Here is a 20116-nt window from a genome sequence, read left to right as displayed (position 1 = left end):
TTCCGTTATCTCAGTTCCCACTTGCAAAATTTTGAATACATTACAAGTACAGAAGGCACCGGGAGATAAGAAGTGGCAAACGGAACGCATCATGAAACGGAACGCAGTGTCCGTTTCGAAGCTTCCCTGGAACACTTCGTGCCGCTGCACTTGCGCCTCGCACGACTGTCGCGTCTGATACGGAAACATTGTAGCGCATATACACCTATAGGTCCATTTCAACGCAAGCGTAGAATACTTCTTGCGCAATCTTCTCGTTGCTTTCTTGCTTATTGACATAATAAAAAAGGATAGTTTGGGCGCGAGAGCGGTGCAGGCTACCTCTGGTTTCATTTCTGTCATCTCAGTGACAAAACAAAAATAAAACTCAAACAAATATTAGCATGAATAAAGGCAGTATGAGAACATTGCGTGGATGTGTTGCAAAATAAGCTACAATAACAGGACGAAGGAAGTTGTTCAAGAAAATGACCCTATAAGACAGCTATTATAACGTGCGCCTAAGCGTATAAGAATGGTCATTCGTTGTTTATTCTTCCGCATCTCAGTCAACTAAAGGAACTAGAAGGCTGAGAAGTAGGACTTCAGTTTGGGCTACTATGATTAGATTAATGACCTAATAAAACGAAACTCAGCGCTCAGCATTCTTGTCTATGTCATTCGTGTTGGTACTGAGCTTTGTTCTGTTATCAAGAAGGCTGAGAAGCTTCAAGGAGGCTTCGAGTGAGTGCGAAACTTTGTTCGCCTACTTGTGCCGGAACGGAGCTTACCATAACGGGTCTCGGTAAGGTATTCAAGAGAATGAGTGCAAGTGAGCTGTGATGACGATCGCTGAAGCACAGTAAAAACCCCTAAACTTCTGTGATTGATCCTCCATAAGCGCTACTGCGTACAAGTTTCTTATGCTTAGGAATGTTCATATGCTTAGCTGCAGTGCTACCTCCCCCACGGTGATCCGAATACGGGACCCTAAGATGCCTTAAATACGCAACATATTTAGTTTGCCTTTGTAGAGCACGCAGCTTTAAATGCACTGTTAGGGATTCTTATACAATAATGCGCAGTCGTAGCCATGTGCAGAGGTGATACACGGGCATAATTTTTTTCCAGACAGTAGGGCTATAACAGAAATCCAGTTGGTCCAACCGGCACAATAATAGAGTAAAGCTAAAGTTCGCAATAATTTCCGCCCATGATAGCTCCCTTCAGCGCGTTCCACAGAGCGCAGCGAACACAGTACACATTTGCGCGTTCACAAACGAACGTCCTTGAACCTCAGGGGCACTGACGCAGTGAACGGACTCTGCTAGTTAAGCAAATGCGGGGGTGACATAGCTGCTGGAAAGAGCCTCACATTATCGGGCAATCAGTACGGAGGACGCAAATGAGCGCAAAGTTTCTTGGTACACTACAAAGCACAGTAACTAGCGAAGTGTTTCATGGGTGCGATTCTTAATGACATGCTTTTTTAATCGCATCATTATGCGGTTATTGTAGGTATTTTTGTTGTGCCAGTAGTGCTGTAAAGAATATCATGTAAGCGTGCCGAATACCTATTTAAAGAAACAGATAATAAAATTCCCATATAGTTCTGATTGGATACACACGGTCCTAACCATCTCTAGGTGTTAATTCCTTAACTGGGTTGATTACTGTGCCGTCACTGAAAGTTCTTCTCTTGTCATCTTCTCATGCAGCTTCGATAGTGTACACGGCCGTGGCAGGCGGAAAGGTCGCCCTGCCGTGTGACATCAGTCCGCCATCGCCGGACGATTCGGTGACGCTTGTGCTATGGTACAAGGACGAAAGCCTGGCGCCCATCTTCACGCTTGACTCCAGGAGAGACCACGTAGACCAGGCGCGACAGTCTCCTGCTCCAGGACTCGAACGACGGCTCTTCTTCGACATGGGCCACTCACCGGCCCACTTGCGGATAGACCCCGTGCGTGAGGGCGACGCTGGCGAGTACCGATGCCGAGTGGACTTCCGAAGAGCCCGCTCGGTGAACACCGTGATCAACCTCAAGGTGATCGGTGAGTGTGATCCCGAACATGGGCACCTTATGTACTACTCCTCGCTAAACACGCACGCAAGTAAAGTCAACCTAAGTCACCTATACATAAAGCCAGCTAATCATTATTTCTAAGCAGCCAATCATATCTTCCTATGGCACCGCATGTGTGTCATGTGGGGTAAGGAATGAGAAAGGAGCATCGAGATACTGTGGTAGACTAAAATAGGTTGAGATGGAGGAATCACTCTTTGGTTTAGTATGATCACTCTTTGAAAATCACTCTTTAGAATGGTTTAAGTGGCTGACGCATAGCACTAAAGCAGGATGAAAGATAGCAAGACAGTTATCAGCCAACTCATCTGCGCCTCTCCCACACCGACACCTAACTGCTGGGAACTGGAGAGGTTTAGTTTTGGTTTAACTAGACAACGCGGAGGAATCATCGCACGAGACGTCAAGCGCTAGCGCATCTCGCCAGGGTGATGTGCCAGAAAATGCGGCGCGCACATTTTGTGCCAACGCTGCGGGAACGATGCTACGACTAGCCTCACAAGAAATTCAGGAGTACCGAGTGCATTATGAAGTATTGGGAGAATTAAGACGGACTGAAAGTCACCAAACGCGAACGGGGATTCATGTTGTTTTCACTCTTGAGATAGGCACGTCTCTCTTTGAAGCATGGTGTTCTAAGGCTTTTTTTTTTTCGCGATAGTGCTACAACTCAGTTCTTGTCATCCATTTACAAATCGCCGAAATGAGCACGTCCCCCAAAATCAGAGAGCAGATCATGTCATTATTCTCGGATGAACTTGTAAACTCGTCTCGCGTTTACCGTTGTTCTACGACTGTTTATTGGTGCTTAAGATGTTTAGTGTGCCATCCAGATGAGAGAACACAGGGTTTCTTCATTAAGCGCACCCACCATTTTCTAAATTAATTTGTACAAGCCCACACATTTCAAAGGATCCGTGCACAGATGGCAATTTCTCGGAGGACCCCTCAAAGCGATATATCACTGATTTAAAACAACACCGACCAGTCGTCATGTTTCATGGAACAGAGGTATCTGCTGTACAAATGAAACAGGCCCTTAAACGTTGCCGACCCTTATTTACGGAGACAGCAAACAGGCACCAGGAACCTGAACGCTCAAACATCTTTCCCGTGACGAGGCTTATGCGTGCGCGCTTGCTTAGCATTTCTCCGCGAATCGACCCGGCTGATGCGTCTGAATAAATATGTCTGTGATCCTGCGCTGCTTTCCCCGCGTTTTGGTTTTTGGGACGAGTGCGAGCAAAAAGGTCACGGTGTTATGAATGAATTGTCCCGTTGTCGTGACTGCGAAGAACACAAAAGCAAAACTGTGAACCACGAAACGAACTTTTTATCCGGCGAACCTGTGCCCACAACAGCAAGCGACACTCAAAACACTACGATAGCGGCGAGCGCAGTCGGCGATCGTCGAAATGTGATCAGTGGGTGAAGCGCGTCGCCTTTTGTACATGACTCGTCGAAAGTTCACACGTAATCACTGGTGCCCGGCGCCTTCCAGAAAGTACTGCACAATTCACGTCGCGCATACAGTCAGGTTACACAAGGTTCGAATGACAACTGACAACGGACAGAACCATCAATAACATTCGAGCTACATAATGCATGCAGGCGCGTCATGCGCCGAGCGATAAAGTTTAAGATTTGTTAGTCGGGGAAAAAGCGGCCACCAGAGAAAGATGATAAAAATGAGCAGAGGCACTTAAGACGGCTTACGTGTAGGAATGCGCTAGAATTATACCATTTGTAGACCAAGGAACCCCATGAACGTGCTCATTTTATACACTCATGACGTGCGCCACCTCTTCCCGATTGGCTACGCCGTCACGTGCCCAATGACGCTCGCACTAGGGAACACCTTTGTCAGCTAGATGGCTGTGATGTGACGTGTGCAATGACGCACACACTAGGCTCACTTATAGTTGGCCTGAACCGTGGAGCCGATGTGGCGTCGGGAAAGCGTGATTGTTTCACACCACGGAGGCCCGCGTTCCATTTCCACCCAGGTCGAAATGTACCAAATTTTATTTTCAAGGCGATTGACTTACTTTGCTTGCAGGAACCTCCCTGAGAAATGTGACGTTAATTCAAGCATATTTATGTGTTTTTACTCCTTGCGCCGTCGGGCATTTTTGGTACCATACATATATTTCGGTGACGCCGACTACGACGGATTTTCGCGTAGTGGGGCATATAATGATTTCGCATTAATAAGTACACGTGCCAGCATTGGACGAGACTGAACCTGCCCGCTAGTTCGATCTTTTATTCACGCACGAGACACAAGGTTAGATAGCGTTCGTCCTCAGATAGCCACATAAGGGCGTTGCCAGCTGGTTTCTGTTCGCTTCTTTTGCTCGTCAAACCAGCAGCTACAGACGCGCGTGACGAACAAGTTAATTAAGTAGGCGCGAACAGAGCGTGCCTAAGGCGTGCCAAAAATAAGAATAGTTGGGGGGAAGATATAACGAAGACAAAGCTAATTAGAAGCGTGTGGCGTCGTGTCTGGAAGCTTGAGTATAAAAGTGAAAAGCGAAAAACGTGGACGCCTAATCCCCCTCGTCTCAAATGCCACAGCTGAGCAGCGAAGCTTGTTTCGTGATTCGCCTGTCTTTACGACGGGCTTGCCAAACATGGTACCTTTCCCCTCGGACACCTCCTGTCCTCGTAATTGCTAGGGTCAATTCCTGTGCGCTGTCCCCAGCACTCCGTCTTCTTTCAATGTTCTTGCTTTTTTATGCAATTGTTTCTTCACGTGAGGGTTGTTAAGGGGATGCTACAGAGATGGTAAATCGCTGGCGGCGAGATGGGTTCCAGGCGCTGCGTAACCTGACTTAATTAGGGCACGGCAGACACTGTTGGGGAGACACGAAGAAAGAAAACAAGTGATGGACGAGCCAGATTCACTTACAACTAGACGCCGAGTTAGCACCATGCCAGCCTCGGTGTTTTGTTAAAACTAAGTTCGTTTGCCTAACTGCTTAGTAGCGGCTGGTTTATTTGCAGTTAACGGTACGAGACAATTCTGAACTTGATTGCAGGATTTCGTGTAGCGCTCTCGTTACTTCTAGCCTTAGTCGACAGTTAACAAGAGCAACCAAGTCACTGTATATATTGACTTCGACGATAACTACAGCACTGAAATACCTCAGGAAATATCTACTGCGCTGTTTTTGCAGAAGGCAACAACAGCATGCAAAATTGAGATAATCACATAGTTGCGGGATTTTATATGCGCACATCCACTAAGGCTGCTGGACTCCTGGACTGGGACCACCCACCGCAGAGCGGAGGAGCTACCTACGCTCGCGTGCTCTTTTGCATAAAGTTTATTCTCTCTCTCTCTCTCCACGAGTTTGGCTCCATGTCTCGACAAAGAAATATAACTTGGACTTGATTTATTGAGTCTTTGTGGTTAGTGCACGATTACCAGTGAAATACGCCAGCGTATCTCCATATAAAACGCGCATCGTGTGAGCATAAGCGCAACAACCTGAAAAAGGCATGCTATCGTATCTTGTTGGGCTAGTCTTTATTGTTAATTTATTCCTTGTTTAGCGTTTTTACAGAATCTGCTGTCTATCCACGAAAGGGAGGCTGCCGTATACGGCATACGACAGAAAAGCTCATCTCTAGGAGACAAAGTGTCTGGCACGAAAGAGCCACTGAAGAGATAAAATGCAGAGTGGTTAACCAGAGCAATTGGCAAGTTTGTAACTCGGCGCTGTGGGAATAGATGGGGAGAAAAGGTTGAAATATATATGTGAAAGGAATCTGCCCGCTCGAGCACGGGGAAGGAAAGCGACAACGGCTAATGTGTATTATAAATTTCCAATGCGTATAAAAAAGCACGCAAGTGCTTTTAGAGCAACTCGAACTGATATCGGCAGGCACCAGGGTCCGAGAATTACCTTCGATGAGCGTTTTCCTTGCGTTTACACATCAGTCGCGTCAAGATAAAAGCGCAGCCTAGCCTCAGGTGAGGTTTTCCGCCCGAATGCCTCTCCTAAAGGGAATCGTTCAGAAGTTGTACTGAGGCTGGTCGTGGTACTAACTTTAACGTAACTGTGCATAATTACGCATCGCATAAGTGCACAGTGAGCATCAATCAGCGTCAATGTTCACCAAAACGGGCTAAGGTACGCGAAGAGCGTCGTCAGCAGATGGCTCGTCAGGGAAAGCAACGTTGCTTGCATGTCATCGATGTCAACGAAGTGCATTACTCTGTGAATAAGTGGATTAGTAAAAGAATTAAAACGATCCATTTGGAATGAATTCCACACTGTTGTCTACAATATGCTCTAGCCATTGCGCCTCACCCAAAAGGAATTATTACGAGGGCGAATCACAAGGACAATAACTAATGGAACGACGTCGCACTTATAACTAAGCCTTATAACTAAGAATATATCAGATATAAATGTGTTACCATCAGGAGTGTCAAAATGCAGAAAAGTATATATATATATATATAGTGCAGTGTACGCATTATGCTGGCCTCAGAGGTACCATTTCAGAGCATCAAGTACGATATGCGTTATTTTTGCCTAATATATTACTGACGATGCGGTGGGTGGACCAAACTTTCACTAAAGCCGGTCCGCCTACGTCATATATATATATATATATATATATATATATATATAATATATAGTATACTCGATTTTTCAATGGGCCAAGCGTATTAGGAAAATCAGAAGCACAACTTCGCGGTTATCTTAGGTTTATTATTTACCCAACAGTTTCGGTCGGTGGACCGACCTTTTTCAAGGGATACAGGAAATTCTCGCAACAGTCTTTTTATATCTTCAGGTAGAGAAAGAAAGCGCCAAAAAAAGTGAGAAAGCAGAGATAGAGAGACCAAACCACAAAAAAAATAATAAATACATAAATAAATAAATAAATATAAAAATCCCAGGGAGAGAGCCAATGGCAAGTTGTGCTTCTAATTTTCCTATATATATATATATATATATATATATATATATATATATATATATATATATATATATATATACATGCAACTGACGTTGGACTGTTGCGGACCACCGTAATTCAGACTTTTCTCCTCGAAGAGACAGGACGGGTGTCGAGTTAGCTCCTGATGCTTTGCACTGTGGTGAACGCGGTTTGAAACATAGATCCGGTACTTCAAAGAAGGTCGACGTAATGCTAACTCATTTCTTTCGCATTTGCTGCTAAATCGCCACTGCATTTCTTTTTTTTTTTTGTTTTGTTTTTTGTATATAAGTTTATTAACAGCATGGTTATCCGCTCGGTGTTGCTGCTTCAATTCATGTTTACTTGCCACAAAAAAAAAAAGAAAGCAAGCACCGTACCTATCATGTCCCTGCTTTCGGCATGCATTATCCAATGCCTAGGATACGAAAGACCTGCAATATGTATGCCCACTCCAGTCATATTTTCCAACATAGCAATGACGTGTGCGTCAATATTCTTACGGTCCCACCGATGGGGTGTTACAATAACTAAAAGAGAAAGGAAGAAAATAAAGAAGGTAGCGATGTTACTTAGAAAAGCATCTGGCTGACCATCCTACGCTGAGGGAGGGGAAGAAGGAAATAAAAAGCTGAGAGAGAAACAAAGGGACAGTGTTTTGTAATTTCCCTACCTTTTTTTCTGTTTTTCTTGCTTATAATGTTGGGATATGTAGCCCTTTCTGTGGCATATTTCGCAGCTAAGAAAGAAGGGAGAGAAGAGGCGGTGAATGCGTGCGCTCGCACGGGCAACGTACGCTATCAAAGACGTTCGCTCAAAAGCAGCTGTCTTCAAAAATCACAAATTTGCCGTCACGGTCAAGCGGGCCAACGAGCGATGAAGATTGTGTTCTAGTCGCACATGCACAACAGTGGGCGACCATCAATTCATCCCACTGCAGTGGATAGTGACTGTCTTTGTAATTCAAATCGAAGACAGTGGCCCAACAAGTGGTCGATGCTCTCTTCGCAGCCGCAGACATCAGATGCTGCGCCGCGAGTTGTTCTAATCAATGAAAATGAGGACCGTTATAATGTGAGCATTTCTTTTGCTTCAACCTATCCCTTTCTTACCATACAGCAATCGCGACCAACTGATCCCATTGCTAATGCAGGCAGAGGAGCGCTCCGCGTATTGACGAACCGTGACAGGGAATAGCATATGAATAAACATTTTACGTTATCATGGCCAAGCCAGGGCAGCTCATAACCGTCAACATAGAAATGACTCATGCTGGGAAACTTCGACTGGAAGTCAGAGTTGCAGAAAAGGTGGTGGACTTGTGAAACGAGCACGTAAAGTCTCATTAGCCTTAGATGCCGTCCAATACTGCCTCGGGTACATCAATATACAGTGTGTTTCATAATAAAAAATATCCGTCTCAATATGCCTTGTACATAGTTGCACCTGTATGACGTGACAAAATCATGTATTATTTTTATCATTCCATATGTTATATTCTCATAATCAGGTGACATAGTATATTTACTTTTTGTACCAAGTGTAGCAGTTCCAAGACCATGACATTATCCCTGGACACTGTGTTAAACATTGATTGATTGATTTCGTTTGTCCCGTGCAATTTGATTACAAAAATGCCATGCAGCTTATAGGCAATGATCTTGTCTTTCATCGAAACAAAATTGTAAATAATGTTTGCTGGCTCTTGTGTGCTAGTCAATAATGGCAAAGACTCCACTTTGAAATATATAGGCACCTGACCTCCACGAAAACGCATGGCACTGCTTCTATCCTCATCTTTACTCTGAGCCAGCTGCACTATAAATTCGCGCTCCGATCACACGCGTTCTGTACAAGTATTTATTTTTTCCGCCTTACAATGTTTTCCGAGATTGTTAGCTAGAAACGTCTTTTGGGCTTGCTTCTTTTATTTCAACGTTGTCTCTCAGTATGTTTACTCCCCCAACATCGCGGTTGTTCTTGCTTTCACTCAGTGTTTCTGCTGCACCGCGTAATCAAGTTCGGTTGGATCTGTTTGCACTTCCTCGCGGTCCGCAAAGCTCGAAGCGCACTTTACAGTCTCGCTCTGTTGTAAGCATTACGGAGAGCTTACTTGGCCAATTTCATTCTGTCCACAAGTTCCCGTGAAACAACAGCTGTTTTGTGAACATACGGCTTAAATTTTCTTGTTTCCCATGTGTAAACGCGCAATGGTGAATGTAAACAGTGAATGTAAACAGTGCTGCTAAAACACCACGGTAGCATCTTATACCGAACGTTTTTTGTTCAATTTTCTTGCAAAATACACCATTTCGATGGCAAAAAAGGAAGCATGGCATCACGTTTCAATATTTGCGTGCACAGAAATTCAAAATTTTCCTTACTCTATTCCAAGGCTGCAAACTTCATAAACAGCCGTCAGTAAGACAGCTAAAACGATGCAGAGAAAAAGTGTCAACTTAATTCAAATATCTAGGGAGTCCCGTGTTTGCCTAAACGCGTGGCTCCGTATTTTTTTTTCTTTGGTAGCCATTGTTTAGGCATCGATCAGCGTTGCTTCCCAGTAATCGTTTACTGGTACGGGTGTAGCGTGGTCTTTTCAAAAGCGAAAAATGGGCGAGTTGGTATGGAAGCATGACTGAGCGAACCACAAGCTTGGCAAGCTATGCGCGGTGGTGGACAGGAAGGCAGAAGGCGAAGGTGAAAGCATCCTTGGGTGCACTGTCAAGCACAGCGAAAGATTTATCGAGTGCGGCAGAGGCATTGTATATCACTTTCCGCTATCTCGCGGGACGTATTATGTGGGACATCTTGGTCGTAGTCGGAATAACATATTAATGGACCACAAAGCTTCTCTCGGGGAACAGCCGTGTTCAAATGTTTCGTTACATTGTAAAGAATACGAATGCGCACCAGTGTTTCCTGAAACCAGGGTACTTTCGAGATCCAAAGACAAGGTTGAACAAGCAATTGAAGAGGCATTTTTTATTAGCCAATCGGGTGAAACGCGTGTCGCGAAGCCATCTGTTAAGCTGCATGCCGCAGAGTTTGTTTACTTAGTTTTGCCCCACTGAGTGACATTTGGACTTTAACATTTCTTTCCAACTTTTTTAGTTCTTGGGACCACGTGTTTTTCAGTGCTTCTATATCTGTTTTTCAGTAAAGTCCTCAGTTGATAGTCTGCGCTGTGTTTTCTTTCCTTTCGGCTCTGTTATTTCGCGCTACCCACGTCAAGTTGTCTTTAAAGATTGATGTTTTTATGAACGTCAGACCCTCCTCTTATTTTTCCTAAACTTCAAACTATTCTCGGCTTTCTTATTTACAGATACACGTACGCGTACTTCTTTAAAAAACGTAGATGAGAACGCGGTAATTTACCGTCCGTAAATTTAGTCTATCGCAGCTACGTCACCGGAGCTGTCATGCTACATTCAGGTGCGTCATACCTTACCTTATGTAGGGAAAATATTTTGAATCTTAACTAAATTCAGTGTATCATTCCTCTTTTCTTTCTTTAGGAGAAGAGGGAAAGTGATACTTCACTTTTAAGACCCGAAGATTGGAGCCATCAACCTTCAGCGCGATTTGACGTGCAGTCGGGGTATCTATCCAGTATTAGTACTAACGCCGGTAGGAATCATTTCCACTCGAGGTTACGTGCCTGATCCGCCAGAGACGCCTCGAGTGTCATTAGTTCACGTCATGTGTTTAACATTAAAACGCGATCCTGTATATCGTCCACTGGCTCTCGTTAATTGCCGCAATAGGCTTCCAGGTAAACCGGGCGAGATGCGGCACCTACGTCTATTGACCTTTGTCGTGGGTAATGCGTCCTGTGTGAAGTGGCCGGTTAATGAATGAGTGACTAAGACATACCGTGGTCCACGTAGTGAAGCAACAGGCAAAACACCAATTCAAGGAAACTGCACTTTTTGATGCTCTGACCTCATGAATTACCGCTGTAAGCGAGAGACAGGAAGGTTAAATTTCATTCAGAATGGGCAGAATGTTCTGCTTCCTGTTCATTCCCTAGGACGCTATTCACTTACATTTGAAGGGCAAAAGTAGAAACGGAGTGCTTTGTGGGCGCGCGCCGATGAGGGCAGCTAAAGACGTGAATCTACACAAAGAATGACCTTAAGGCTTACTTAAGTTCTCGTGAGCAAAGTAACGTGCCTTTTAAGATCTCACGCAAAGTACAGATGGCTGAACAAGGGGTTACCGTGGATCCATGAATAATGTGCACATATGTTAGAGTAAAGGCTGTGAAAATTTTGTTTTTTGTCAATGACAATTTTACGCCCCACTGTTAAACAAAGCTTTTTCCGCGCAGTGAACATACCGTATATATTATGTGCATAAGTTCATACCACTAAGTGTAGCCTCAGAGAGCGCCTTCACTCCGTCTGTCTGTTAAAAGCAAGCTCCCTGTTAAAACGCAAGTGTTTCTAACAGGGGGCGCTCATCGACCGAGACTCCAACAGAATGCACGCTGCCGAGAAATCGAGCTGAGGCGTACACAAAGAAAGTAACGGTGACTTCATAACCCAAACATTTTGCCGCTCAAAGAGATCAAAGGTGCTCATTAATTATTCACGCATTAGTAAGAGCTTAAAAGAAGGCAACTACTGAAAAGCAGATAACATGAACGGGGCTCGGGCTTTCATGACATAACTTTAATTGTGTAAACCTATCAATGAAAGTGTGAATTTTCTTGACACATAAAAATAAAGACGGAAAGAACAAACGCCCGATGGAATGTCATCTTTCAGCGTAGTACGAAAGAAAACCAATGAAATAGATAACGAGCGAATATAAATCATGATAGCCTTTCAAAAAAGAGGAAAAAAAGGGGGTGCCCTGTGAAGGCTGACACAAATAAAATGGCAGAAAGGTCGCAAAATGGCCTTGCCGCAAAATAGAGGAGCGTGGGGGAACGAAGGGGGGGGGGGGGGGGGGGTGACACAAACGTACATATGCCCGACATTAAATACTCGCAGACACGGAATAGTTCCACGAGTAGATTGTCTTTCCGAGCACATGCAGCGACGTTTCCGCACATTTCTGCCTTCGAGAGCCGCTAGACGAGTCTGCACAGATTGCAGAAGCGCCAAGTACGTTATATTTTCTTTTCTATATGAACAAAAAGAATGACCGCAAAAAGGAATGAACGAAGAATAAATAAATATTTTAGGGGGAAAAAATGAAAGAAACGCAATGTCAGTGCGTGATGGGAGAACCACGCGACCTTTAGCAATTCCCGGTCCATGCACTGTCTTATTTGCAGTGTTGAGCTTTGGAGGCCGGTGCAGCGCTAGCTCGTACGCCCTTCTTGCAGGAAATGACAGTCGTGGTTTGGCTTTAATCCTCTCCCCCGCTTGCCCGAACGAAGGAGCGCGCTTCGGAACAGACGAATGGCCCACTCCGCAAAGAAGACGATGTATGTCGGGAGGTCGTCCAGGCGACTGCGGTGGCTCCTGTAAATTCGATTTCCCCTCCGTGCACGGTCAACAGCGGTCTCTGTTTGCCGTTGCTCGGATGCCATGATTTAGGCTCGCCTTATGTTTGCCCCGACATCGTGTTTCGTCTTCCCTTCGCCAGGCCCGTCTGGAAAAGGGGGCGCTACTAGCTGGGCGTATACATATTATGAGAACCTGCTTTAGTCTGGCCGAGCTCGAGCTAACGCGATGACGAAGACGCGACGCCCGCTGATGTTGAAATGTACAGATGAGAAATATTTATATGTGATTGTGCTATCTACAGATGAGGAAGATATGAAAGTATGAAAGTGACAGTCGCAGATTGCGCTCACAGTGATTCTCCGTCGCGGTGGAAGCGGCCGCCTGGCCCCATGAGAGGAATATGAAACGCGCTGAGTAGATGGTTCTAAATTAGAGACATGCACTAGCTGTGTCCCGCGGCTATGATGCGTGGAAGGAGCATGAACAAACGAGACGCGATAATTAACAGGGGATGTCTGCTCAACGACTTCGTAAGGTTCAATAAAACGACTGAAGAATTTGACGCATAAGCCGGGAGCGCGCACATGTGTCGAGAGGAGAACTTGGGTCTCAATGGGAGAAAGTCACAACCCGAGCGGAGCTACAGGGAAACATTGCGAGGAGACGAGAAGCAACCTCCTCTACGTATGAGGAACTGCATCATTCTTGCCAAGCTCTAGCTAGCGCGAAGAAGGCTCGCTGATGATATGTACCCATGAGAAATACGCACGTGTGATGATGCTACCTACAGATGAGGAAAATGAAACTTACAGTCGCAGATAGCCGCTCACCATATATATATATATATATATGCCACGAGGTCTCGAGCTGCGGCGAGCGCGAGCCAGTATTCAGGCAAGGAGAGAAGAAGAAGAGGTTTTTCGTTTTTGGGGTCAGCCATCTTCCTGGCTAGTACTCGTCTCTGCCGGTGCAGGACTTCTTGCTCTGAAGGCCTTCTGTTGCACGTGACAAACTGGTGGAGGTGCTGGGTAGTCCCAGCAAATGTCCTACACGCCTCCTGGTAGCCCTGTGCCTACAGTGACAACACCTGTTCACCGGGCCAGCCGAAGAGTCCGAGGATTGCCCCCTGAGCTTGGACCTCTTCCCGAGACTACGTCAGCTACGCACCAAAGCGGTATGGAAGGCACTACTAGTGCTGCTCACTATACGCTACAGAAAGTGCCAAAAGTCTTCCATGGTTCCATCCTTGAGGATGTCGAAGACTGGTTGGCTCAGTTCGAACGCGTCGCTGATTTCAATGGGTGGACCGATGCGAACAAGCTGAAGAATGTATACTTTAGCCTGGAGGATGGCGCTCGCACCTGGTACGAGAACCGCGAACCCTTCTCGTCGTGGAGCGACTTTTGTCGTCATCTGCGGGCAAGTTACGCCAATGCTGATCGCTGTGAACGCGCCGAGCGGGCCATTCAGTCGCGCATCCAAATGCCCAACGAAAGTGTGATGATGTACGTTGAGGACATGACGCGCCTCTTTCGTCGAGCTGACCCGGACATGGCAGAAGATAGGAAGCTCCGGCACTTAATGCGAGGGGTTAAGGAGCAGCTTTTCGCTGGCCTTGTTCGGAGTCCCCCGACGACTGTGGCCGAGTTCTTAACGGAAGCCACGACAATGGAAAAAGTGCTTCAGCAGCGGTCAGCAGTGTACGACCGGCAAATCAGCGTCGCGTCATCCGTGGATCAGATCGGAGCTGCCGGAGGTAGCATCAACATCGACTCCCTCTGCGACCTCATCCGATCAGTGGTACGCGACGAGCTGCAAAGAATACACTGCCCGCCTCAACCTGCTGCGGGATCCATATCCAGCCTCATCAGGAACGAGGTGCAGCATGCTCTGCAAGTCCCGCTTGCCAGGGAGGTCACACCACCTGTGCCGACGGAGCTTCGGCGCGCATCATACGCGGAAGCTGCGAGCCGGTATATTCCTGCTTCTCCGCGCTTCGTCCGCCCCACACCTCACGATACACTTCCATCAGTGCAACCGATCCAGCACTTGGAGAACCGCCAACCACTTCAAAGAAAATCGGATGTCTGGCGCACACCGGACAGGCGACCGCTGTGCTATCACTGTGGCGAAGCCGGACATGTGTACCGTGAATGCCCATATCGCCGCCTTGGACTTCAGGGTTTTGCCGTCGACTCTCCAAGGCCAAGATTCGGCGAAAGACCAAGAGCCATTGAGGAATACCTATCTCAACAGCGCATGCCACTGCCCTTGCGACGGCAGTCACGGTCACCGTCGCCGAGACGATTTTCCCCTAATTCCCGGAGCTCCCCAGTGGCGGCGCAGGGGCGTTCGCCAAGCCCTAGACGGGAAAACTAAAGACAGCGACCTTCGGGGGCGAGGCCGCTGATAATCGACGCGAGCAAGGCCTCCCAGCGACGCGACCAGGTACCGGCAGTGATTCGACAACAACTGAACTCGGAAGCCGACTGTCTTTGGATATACCTGTGGTGCTCGACGGTCACCATGAAGTCAGTGCGTTATTGGACACAGGGGCTGATTACTCGATCGTGAGCCGAAAACTAGCGACACACCTGAAGAAAGTAGTTACGCCTTGGTACGGAACACAAATTCGTACTGCCGGCGGACATGTAGTCACCCCACTTGGTATATGCACACTCAGAGTTGGCATTCGTGGACGTACGTTTCTCTCCAGTTGCCTTGTACTTCGCGAATGTTCCCGAGACATCATCCTGGGAATCGACTTTCTACGGGAATATGGCGCTATTATCGACCTGCGGGAGCGCACCGTGACCTTCTCGACAGAGAGAGCAGCAGACAAAACCGACGACAGGCATCTCAGCACGTTTCGCGTTTATGCCGACAACGTCGCGTTACCGCCCCGTTCGAGTGTCCTCGTTGATGTCGTGTGTGACAAGTTACGTGATGGTGAGGCAGTCGCTGAAGGCAACATGTCGCTCTTGCTCACACTAGGTCTCTGCGCCGCTCGCAGCCTCGTCACGCTTCGTGACGGACGTTCTACGCTGCTTGTGACGAATTTTAGTAATGAGCACCGTCACCTTTTTCGTCGCACTGCCATCGCTCTCGCCTACCCCATAACAGAGACTGCTGAATGTTTTACGTCTGCATCACTGGACAATGCTCCCCAATCGACACCGGGGGCTGCGACGGCATCACTAAGCAAAGTAGACATTAATTCGACTCTACCGGAGGAACAACAAATAGCGCTGCATGAATTGCTGCTTCAATTCCAAGAATGTTTCGCCTCGTCCTCTAAGGTGCGTCAGACGCCCATCACGAAACACCGAATCATTACATATACCGACGTCTCGCCCATAAAACAACAGCCTTACCGAGTTTCGGCCAAAGAACGGGACGCGATACATACGCAAGTCGAAGAGATGCTTCAGGACGATGTTATACAGCCTTCCAAAAGTCCCTGGTCATCGCCGGTCGTCCTCGTGAAGAAGAAGGACGGAACACTACGTTTCTGCGTTGACTACAGGCGGCTAAACAGCGTGACTAAAAAAGACGTCTATCCACTGCCCCGCATCGATGATTCACTCGACAGACTGCGACGCGCCAAGTATTTTTCATCTATAGACTTGAAAAGCGGATACTGGCAGATTGAAGTTGATGAACGAGATCGCGAGAAAACGGCCTTTGTTACGCCGGATGGCCTGTATGAATTCAAAGTGCTCCCTTTCGGCTTGTGTTCTGCACCTGCGACATTCCAGAGAATGATGGACACTGTTCTCACTGGTTTGAAGTGGCATACTTGCCTCGTTTATCTTGATGACGTCGTCGTATTTTCGGCGACCTTTGAGGAACACCTGAATCGTCTGAAGACTGTGCTGGACGCCCTCCGCGCCGCTAACCTCACGCTGAAGCCAGAGAAATGCCACTTCGGTTACAAAGAACTTAAGTTTCTCGGCCATGTTGTGAGCGCGGATGGCGTTCGGCCTGACCCTGACAAGACCACCGCCGTAGCCTCGTTTCCTGTTCCCCGTGACAAGAAAGCAGTCCGTCGCTTTCTGGGGCTCTGCGCATACTATCGCCGCTTCATCGCCAATTTTTCTAGGATTGCCGAACCTCTGACTCGCCTCACACGAGAAGATGTACCATTTGTCTGGAATGAAGAGCAGGACGCGGCTTTCACCGAGCTGCGGGAGCGTTTGCAGACACCACCAGTTCTTGCTCACTTTGACGAGGACGCTGATACTGAAGTCCATACCGACGCCAGCAACGTGGGTCTTGGCGCCATCCTGGTCCAACACCAAGAGGGCACAGAGCGCGTGATAGCTTACGCCAGCCGTACTCTTTCACGCGCAGAAGCAAACTATTCCACCTCAGAAAAAGAGTGCCTTGCAGTGGTATGGGCGACCATGAAGTTTCGGCCTTACCTCTACGGTCGCCCCTTCAAAGTAGTGACCGACCACCATTCATTGTGCTGGTTGACCAATATACGAGACCCCGCTGGGCGACTCGCACGATGGAGCCTTCGTCTGCAAGAATTCGATCTGACCATCGTATACAGATCAGGCCGCAAGCACGAAGATGCGGATTCGTTGTCACGTGCACCCACCGATGTTTGTGATCCGGCCGCTGAGGATGACAGTAGATTCCTTGGGGCCCTCACCGCCACGGACTTGATTGCACGACAGCGCGAGGATACCGAAATCCGCGCAATCATCGAGAACCTCGAAGGACGCAACTCTCCCATACCTCGACGCCTTTCTCGCAGTCTCTCGTCCTTCTGCCTTCGAAGAGGTGTCCTGTATAAGAAAAACTCGAACAGCAACGGCAAACCCTACCTTCTCGTCATACCTGCTGACATGCGCGACGACATTCTTCTTGCCTGCCATGACGAGCCCACATCTGGTCACTTAGGCTCCTCCCGAACTCTCGCCAGAGTTCAACAGGCGTACTACTGGCCCAAACTATCTACATCTGTAAAGCGCTACGTCAAGAGTTGTCGGGAATGTCAACGCCGCAAATCCCCGCCACTGAAGCCCGCGGGGCTGCTGCAACCGATCGCACCACCCAGGGCACCATTCGATCAAATAGGCATGGATTTACTCGGGCCTTTTCCACTATCATCAGCCGGCAACAAGTGGATCGTAGTCGCCACAGATTACTTAACCAGATACGCCGAGACAAGGGCTCTACCACGCGCTACGGCTGCCGATGTTGCCCAGTTCTTTATAGACCAGATCGTTCTTCGACATGGAGCCCCGTCTTACGTGATCACTGACAGAGGCACAGCTTTCACGGCCCAGCTGATTGACGACGTATTCAAGCTAAGCTACACGAGCCATCGCAAGACCACTGCATATCATCCGCAGACCAACGGGTTGACGGAACGATTGAACAAAACCATCGCCGACATGTTATCTATGTACGCCGATGTACAACACAAGACGTGGGATCAGGTTCTACCGTACGTAACATTTGCGTACAACTCTGCCATCCAGGAGACGACGCGATTCACGCCGTTTCGTCTTGTCTATGGACGTGAGGTTCAGACCATGCTGGATGCGATGCTTCCACACGATTACGACGCGCTGCTCACCCCTGACGCTGAGCAATTTACGCAGTACGCCGAAGAAGCTCGCCAATTGGCACGCCTACACATCACGCAACAGCAGAGTGTAGATGCACGTCGCTACAATCTTCGCCATCGCCAAGTGGAATACCACCCGGGCGATCACGTTTGGGTGTGGACGCCGGTGCGCCGCCAGGGGTTGTCAGAGAAACTGCTCAGTCGCTACTTTGGACCCTACAAAGTGCTGCGTCGCGTTAGTGACGTGAACTACGAGGTTCTCCCGGATAGTGCCATGTCACCCCAGCGTCGAAGGCAGCACTCGGAGATTGTGCACGTTGTACGACTCAAACCTTATTTCGCGCGATAGTGCGACAGCGTCTCAACTTTATGATGTACTTTATTTTTCTCTCCCTCACCCCCCACTTGTGCTTACTTTATGTTCCTTCCTTTTTTTTCTTTCCCTCTACCTACGTCGACCAGCGCTAGCATCGGGACGATGCCCGTTTTTTTCACAGGGGGAAAATGCCACGAGGTCTCGAGCTGCGGCGAGCGCGAGCCAGTATTCAGGCAAGGAGAGAAGAAGAAGAGGTTTTTCGTTTTTGGGGTCAGCCATCTTCCTGGCTAGTACTCGTCTCTGCCGGTGCAGGACTTCTTGCTCTGAAGGCCTTCTGTTGCACGTGACAATATATATATATATATATATATATAGAGAGAGAGAGAGAGAGAGAAGAAGAAGGATGAGATGCCAATTTACGGTTATATACGGTTCATTTGTCTAACACTTTCGGTCAGTGCACCCACCATTGTCAAGGACGTTTTCGGTCTACCGATCACAACTGTTCGGCCCTTAAACGGAAGGTAACCGCGAAGTTCTGCTTCTTATCCTTCTACATAAGTTTGGCCGATAGCAAAATCCACTCACTACATATATATGTTTGTATGTACGTATATATACGTTGCGTTCACTTTTACGTGACTATAGTGCGAAGACCTGTCATTTAAGGCGAATTCCATTGTATGCTTGTTCTGTCAGAAATCGTGGCACGCACAAATAAGCTCCAAGAAATGTAAGAATATTTTAGTACTTGGACGTAAAGCACTTTTTTACAAAGAACACGAAATCAACGAAGTTTACAACGCCTTCTGAGAAACATTTCCGCATTCTGAGCAATTTGCTGAGCATTAAAACTTCTACATGAATTCATGAAATCAGTTCTGTGGGCTTCCACAGAATTGATTTGCCTTCACCGGGGTTATTTAGAGCTTGTGACAATTTGCAGAATCACTGTGGGCCTTTAAACTGCACGTGAGGTTTTTCAGATCCTCACTTTCTAACCAATATATTGAAGGAACGGTTGCAATTACGTGCTTACTCACGAACGAAGCTTCGTGTTTTATTTTGTCAGTTAAGCACAGGCTATGCTATCGCTTGGAAATGATGGACGATATTCTTTCGAAACATTTGTAGATCCAAGTCAGAGGATATTCTGCACTACTGAAAATTTCATATCAGCCGTAAAACATATCAAAATAAATGAAAGAAGCGTCCGCCTCAGCTTTGAGAAGAATACAGAAGCTAAGAAGCATGTAAACTGCTGATACACATCGCAAAGGCTCTCGCAAATAGCCACGTTCATAAAATTTTTTTTCTTCCAAATCTTCTAGCATGCATGCACAAAATTCGCGCTACAGTATGTAACGAGTTGTTAAAGTTGATAATAATCCCAGCGAACAGCAGCGCAGTTGTGGTGTCAAAATTATATGCATAAAGAAAACGGCGGGATAAACTAACAAATAAAAATAAATCACGTGCCATGCCACTACTGTGAAGGTGGATTGCCAGCGAAGCAGTTTAGCACACGACATAAAGGTGACACAGAATTTAGATCAAAGGTGGGAGCGAATTTTATTTCTCTTGAGTGGTGACGGTGGTGTCCTCAAAGAAAGGCACACGCAGACGCACTTTTCTTTTTAATCGCTGGTCCTGACCGGTGGCATACGTTCGCATGGAAGACTACCGACCCTCGGGGAGCCGAGGAAGCTATACACGCGTGACGAGACCGC

General features: G+C 47.3%; 1 protein-coding gene across 1 annotated transcript in view; it reads left to right on the top strand.

The window, feature by feature from the left end:
• LOC119456083 (hemicentin-1) overlaps positions 1-20116 on the top strand; it is a 131925-nt gene that overhangs the window by 66968 nt on the left and 44841 nt on the right. Inside the window, exon 2 of the mRNA XM_037717686.2 lies at positions 1698-2033. Within this exon, the coding sequence (XP_037573614.1) occupies positions 1698-2033 (336 nt within the window). The remainder of the gene's footprint in view (positions 1-1697; positions 2034-20116) is intronic.

The sequence above is a fragment of the Dermacentor silvarum genome, chromosome 6 (genome assembly GCF_013339745.2).
Source record: "Dermacentor silvarum isolate Dsil-2018 chromosome 6, BIME_Dsil_1.4, whole genome shotgun sequence".
Taxonomy (NCBI): domain Eukaryota; kingdom Metazoa; phylum Arthropoda; class Arachnida; order Ixodida; family Ixodidae; genus Dermacentor; species Dermacentor silvarum.
Note: the sequence above shows the minus strand (reverse complement) of the source record. Positions and strands in the feature narration are given on the sequence as shown.